The sequence below is a fragment of the Nestor notabilis genome, unplaced genomic scaffold (assembly GCF_000696875.1).
Source record: "Nestor notabilis isolate BGI_N333 unplaced genomic scaffold, ASM69687v1 scaffold1510, whole genome shotgun sequence".
In the NCBI taxonomy this organism is placed as follows: Eukaryota; Metazoa; Chordata; class Aves; order Psittaciformes; family Psittacidae; genus Nestor; species Nestor notabilis.
In genome coordinates, this window is record NW_009909493.1 from 148377 (window position 1) to 154677 (window position 6301).

General features: G+C 38.0%; 1 protein-coding gene across 1 annotated transcript; it reads right to left on the reverse strand.

Annotated features, from left to right (window-relative positions):
- Positions 1-509: 509 nt before the first annotated feature.
- LY96 (lymphocyte antigen 96) lies at positions 510-4848 on the reverse strand. The gene is made up of 5 exons (XM_010012846.1): positions 4755-4848; positions 2921-3010; positions 1850-1978; positions 857-909; positions 510-611 (listed from the first exon to the last, which is right to left on the reverse strand). The coding sequence occupies exons 1-5, from the start codon at positions 4846-4848 to the stop codon at positions 510-512; spliced, it is 468 nt and encodes a 155-aa protein (XP_010011148.1).
- Between the last annotated feature and the right edge of the window lie 1453 nt (positions 4849-6301).

Here is a 6301-nt window from a genome sequence, read left to right on the forward strand (position 1 = left end):
TAGGAAACACCTAAAGATAATCAGAAAGCAACAGAAGTATAAAAAAAAATTCTCACATCAATTGTACAAAAAATTTTATTGTTTAAATTAAAAAAACCCCAAACACACAACATGGTTCCCAGATTCAATTGCTGTTCCATTCTAAATTGAGTACTAGTAAACTTCTGATTCTTGCACTTCAAAACTTCTTGAATTAGCTTAGCACAGTCTGAAGGACTTGCCCTTCTCATAACTCAAGGCACAGCACCAGAACACTCAGCCTGACATCCAGTCACTGTTATTCTGGGGATTAATCAGGATGCCTGATTCCCAGATATTTTGTGCACATTGATTGTCTGATTACAGCAGTGCTATAAATGGATAAGACTATCCATCATGTAGCTTTCCAGACACTATTTGATGTATTCTACCTCAGGAAAATTAGTGTGCTTATTATTTTGCAGCTTAGATTCCAGTTGCCTGCAGAAGTGACTTCTGTGTTCTGAAATTATTTGAAACATTTGTTGCGTTCAGAAAGCATCTCGTTTTACTATCATGGTGAAATTCAAGCACATGATCATATTTTTCTCAGAATCATCGGAAAATCCTTGTAAAATAATGTTATAACTGCCCTAAAACAAGCAAGAAAAAGAAAATTAGTGCATAATGCTGGCCACTCTTGTCTACATAACTGCTTGGAATGGTTTTGATGATTTCTGTGAGCACTGGAGTCATCACTTCAAGCATGAGAAAGTTTTCTGACATTTCCTTTTGCTGTTTTCTACAGTTTGGGTGAACACCTCTTTTCAGAAAATACACGCATGTAAGTATGTGATTTTACTATTGTTATTTCTTGATATAAAATGCTGAAAAGTACCTTTGGAAACTTTGTTCTTGCACCTTTAATGTCAAATGCTGTTTCAAGCGTTTCTGTAAAACAGAGATAATTATAATACAAATGGTTACTTAATCATAAAGCCATCAATCAAACTTCCTAAATAACTTCAAAGCAATACGGCATATCTCTCAGCAGTAGCGCCAATGTCATTTACTCTTCCACTGATAAAGCCCTCACCTGTTTCTTCTCCCAGAGCTTTGCCTATTTGTCTAAACCACATTGGAAAATAAAAATTAACCACAATGCTCCTGCAACACCTCCTACAGACCCATCCTACTGTGGTAACTCCAATACTTACACTAGTAGTTCAGCTCAGTAATAACCAAAGAGAGATTATGTTCATTTTTAAAGGAAAACATGGGCTGTGCATTTTGACCTCCTTACACGCCTTTTTGTCCTTTAGTTTGGCATCCTGCCTGAGTACTCTGAATCTGAACCTGTGTCATGTTAATGTTGGTTAGACTCTAGAACAGGATTGACTCTTCTCTAATAAAAGAAAGCATTACACATAGGTGCAGAGAATCTCTTTAAAAACCCATCTGGGTACTTACCTAAATAAACTGTTTTCTAGGTATGAGCAATGCCCCTAGCTTTCTGTACAATCCAGTTAAGTGTAGTCTTTCCAAGTCATTTTAGAGATGTTAACAATGAAAGTGTTATAATGAGATGAAGGCTATTTATTACTAATAGCCTAATTTATAGAGATGGAAACTGCAGTACGATGATATTAAAGCACAGAATTTGGAAATTCTTTGCTTGAGTGGGATTCTGGCATTGGAGAGGTGCCTGCTCTGAAGTCCACTGCCAGCCAAGCAAGGGCTTGATTGCAGAGAGAAAAATGTGTCTGCATGGGTTGATCAATTAGTCTTTTAAGAAATCTGCTTAGTGGTGAAAAGGGCTGGCAAGATACGGCCCTATTGTGGAGAGAACCCACCAGGCAAGGGAAAAGCACCATCTGTTTTCCACACTGACCTCCCTTCAGCATTCCACACACTGAGTATTCATCATCAGCTCCACTGCAAAGGACTTCTTTCCAGTGTAGTGCTTTGGCACCGTCGTACCAGACATTGAAGACAATCTTCAAAAAGGTGATGTCACATCCTAGTTAAGACATTGCAAGTAAGAAAATGGTAGCTGGTGGAGAGGAAAAACATATATGCAGACAGGCTATTGAGATAAAAACTGGTTTTCTCTGAAATACAACATTTTTTAAGACTTCCCCAAAACTAACGAAAATATCTATCTTGAAAACTGTTACTTCCAGAAAAACAAAAAGCTGGTTTTCAGCAAAACCCACCAGTCCTAAAAAATTTTGAGTGAACAATTTCAAAACCTGCTTCATTTTCTTTGGCAAAGATAACAGAGTTCACTCAGCTCCACAGCTAACCCAAATAAATACTCAGATGAGGACTCTGTAGTTTTAAGCAGGTATTTCAAACAAGCTGTGCCGAGTGCCGGTAGCTGTCACAAAGATATCTGTCTAGGCAAGCAAACTCAGTCCAGCTACAGAGTTTTTACTCAGAAGGTGAAGTTTATGATACAGCCATTTCATATGTAACTCAGCTTGCCAGCCTAAAGCCAGGTTTAAAGATTAAAGTTGGGTTTGCATACACAATCCAGTACCATTTCCAGCTTCTGGAACAGGCATATTTTTAGTGGAAGTCCTGCCATACTTGGCTAGCCTATTGATATTCTCTCTCCTTAAAAAGACATGGATCTTCTTCAGGCCAAAATAGCTTAAGGGCTGCAAATCTTGTCTGCTTCTTCTGGACAAGTGCACATGCACCTAAACCATCTCAGGTTTGCACGTACACTGCCAGTTAGCATGCAGAGCTATGGTAACTGATCCAACAAGTAAAACTCATACACATTTATTTCCACAAATCATCACTTCTGTCCATCACTGTGGTTTATCTATTCCATTTTTAATCACAGAAATTGATGTCCCAAATCATTTGGCATTTAGGATGGTGCATCAGCTTTTTGCTTGTATTTGTTTTTCTGCATTTGCAGAAGACAAATGTCTAGTCAAGAGGGACTCACTTGGAATCCAGGTAAGAGCAGCCTTCCAGGTGGATTTGTTCATGGTGCTGCAAGGAGTCAAATTAAACATGAAAGCATGGGCTGTAGAATCTACAAGAAAAAAGTATTTCTTATTGGTAGTGTGAATAGGCTTCTTCAGAAAAACAGTAAGAATATACATACATACACACTCAGAATAAACTCATACACATTTAAAAACGTATTTAATATAAGGCATATACTATAAAATTGCCTAATAAGAGTATTCATAGTGAATATCAGACATGTACTTTGAAATCTATTTTTTATATGCTTAGAGGGCATATTTCTTTAAGCAGCAAGAGAAGTCAATTTTTTGGTTGATATTTGGTAGATACTTTGCATGCAAAACTCAGAGGCAGAAGTACCTTTATTTCTCTTCTGAAGTTAAAGGAACATTTTATTAGCAGTAAGCGAGCACAGTCCTCAGCTGAAAATATCCCTACTTTTGCTAACCATGGAATCTATATAAATTTGCTGACAACAGCTAAGAATGTTTTTAATGTACCAGCATGTTTTCCAGAATAATGTAAATGAGCCTTTGAGTAGATTTGCTTTCTGAGTGACCCACCTAGCATTATACAATGCACAGGGTCAAATGCAGTGTGATAAAGCATTATACAACCTGAATCTAATCAAACTTAGAGCCCATTAGCTGGTATTTTAATTATTTTTAAGATCATTCAGTGACAGCCTTTGGAGGGATTTCCAGACACCATTTTTATTTGCAGCATTTTAGGAAAGAAGTCTGTTCAAGTCGGTTTGCTTCTGCCCTCCTTAGTGTGCTCATGCTGAAGAAGTGCCCTGCTTGCTGTGGGCCTGCCGATGGGGAAGCGTGCTCCCTGTCCTAACCCAGCTAGCAAATGGGATGGCAGGGTGATTTACAGAGAAGGGTTTTGTCATGTGTTTTGGGGATTAAAGCAGTGGTGTGCAAAGGGAAACTGGCTGGCTGTCGGTAACCAGCAGTCAGCTTCTCATCTCGGGTACAACTACCCACCGGAAATTACACCAGGAAGAAGATCAAACCGTGGTTTCAAAGGTCTCGTTTGTGAGCTTACGTGCCACCACTTTTACCCTTGCTAAATTTTTAACATGAGTATTAATGTAAAGGAAAATACCCAAAATAAACATCCCCTCCTGCACCTCAGCTTATAGAGCTATTTTACAGTGATATACACAAGTAATGCACACAAAATTTACAAGACATGGGGCTTTCCTTGCAAAATATCTCCACAAAAGCCCATCTTCTGGCCACTGGGTCCACATGGGCACACTAGGCCTGTTCAACACAGACATTATGGATGTGCCAAGTTGCAAAATCAACAAAAAAAAATCAGTGAACTACACAGATCCAGCAGCCAGCAACACAGACATGGCAAGAAGGGACACGTTATGTTATCCCAGATCTGACTGATCCTCCATCCAGGCAGAATATCACATTCCCTCTTTTTTTCAATATACTTAAAGCTTTTCATTGCAATATATTGGTTAAATCAATGTGAATAGCTTATACATTAGAGTCCTTGCAAACAAGTTTAAATCCCTTATCCACTAGTATTTCCTGAATCAAAACATGCCTGCTTTTCTTGGGAGTAAACTTCTTTCATAGTTGCTGCAACGAGCATTCTGGTCAAATTTACGCCTATGCAGTGTAATTCTTATAACAGGGTAATTAATAACAGAAATATAACAGCTGAACTTCTTTTTATTTTTCTGTGTTCATCAAAGAAACAAATTTGAAAGATCATATTTCCTCAGGCTACAGTAACTGTTGTGCAAATGCCAGTAAGAAAAGAATAAGCTGGTTTTTACTTACCACAAAAAGCATATGATATGTCTAGATCTGACGACGTACAAAGAAGTTCACTGACTCCAGGGGTGAATAAAATGAAAAAACATAGTCCAAACATAGTTACTTATTTTGCTCACTATTCGGTGGAATAAAACTTCGTTTGAGGAAAAGAGGAACAAAAATTCAGCACAGTCATCCTCAGTCACATGTCTTCAGGGAATTTTGTCTTTGGTTATTTTGTCAAATGCTCTGCAATCTTAATTAATATTAATCCTACTGCAGCACTATCAGTTATCATCACAGTAAATTTTGTGAAGAGAATGAATTTCTGGTTTTGTTGTTACATTTTCCCCAGACAACACAGCTCAAGCCACGAGTGAAAAATGAAAGAGAAAACTGTGTGAAAAGGGGAAGTGAGGAGAAGTAAAATTATGGTTACCAGAAGCACATAAAAGGCAAGTTTTGTTGACTCATCAGATGTAACATTTGTTAAAGAGTAATTTCAAACACTCACAGAAATTCCTGTACACACTAAAGCAGAGAAAAATCCACACATTATGACGACTAAGTCCACTCTTTTATTGATACGGTATTCAACAACTCTCACAAGTTTTCAGAATGAATTTCTTACAAAGATCACCATGCTTTAACAACACATGGGCACTCTGGAGAAGTGTAATTAGACTATGTATTTCCAAATTGAGGTAAGTACCGGAGCTGAATGCAACTGCCTTACATGTTACTGAGTAGAACCACTGATGTCCTGCAAAGTCATCTTCAAAGCTGTGTCTATCACAGTTATACTTCTTAGTGAAAGCAGTCTTAAAAATCCATAAAATTACAATTGGTAAGTCCCACATCTGCCTCCCAGCCTCCCTCTGTGACCTTATCCCATGCTCTTGCCCACAGTCTCTCCTGGATAAGCTGCACTGAACAATTGCAGAAGAGCACAAAGCCCAATCCCTGACTGCTGTGACGATGGGTCCAGGTGAACACCGAACATGAGACAGTTAACAGCAAAAGCTGTCAGACTGTGACTTGGATGTTTCTGTAAGAACACAGAATCTACCTGTCACCAGTGAAGCTAGGTTAGGAACCCAATTTTACCCTGGGATACTGAAGAAGTCGAGGTTGCACATTTTGGTACTCAAGTCTGAAACACTAAACTACAAACTCTTAAAGCATTTTTGGTATTAGATACACACTCTTATTTCTGTCTGGTAGTGCAACACACAAAGAATAACACATTTTGTCTGTATCTGCTATATCAATTTTGTGACCCAAACCTGGGTCAGCTTTTACTGTGCAAACCCAGCAATATTGCTAGTCCCAACTAAAGAAGCAGATCAAAAAAAGTCTAACACCTCATTCAAGAGAGCACAACCACCACCTAACTGACAGGAAAAACAATTTTATTTTTTTAGTATAATAAAATACAGAAACTTATTGAATATATAGAAGAATGACTTACAGTAATTACTCTTTCATGCATTACCTATTTGATTTGTATGTCTGCAGGCTCCTCTTCGATCAGAAATTGCATTTTTTATGAGAAAGAAGCAGTATATACA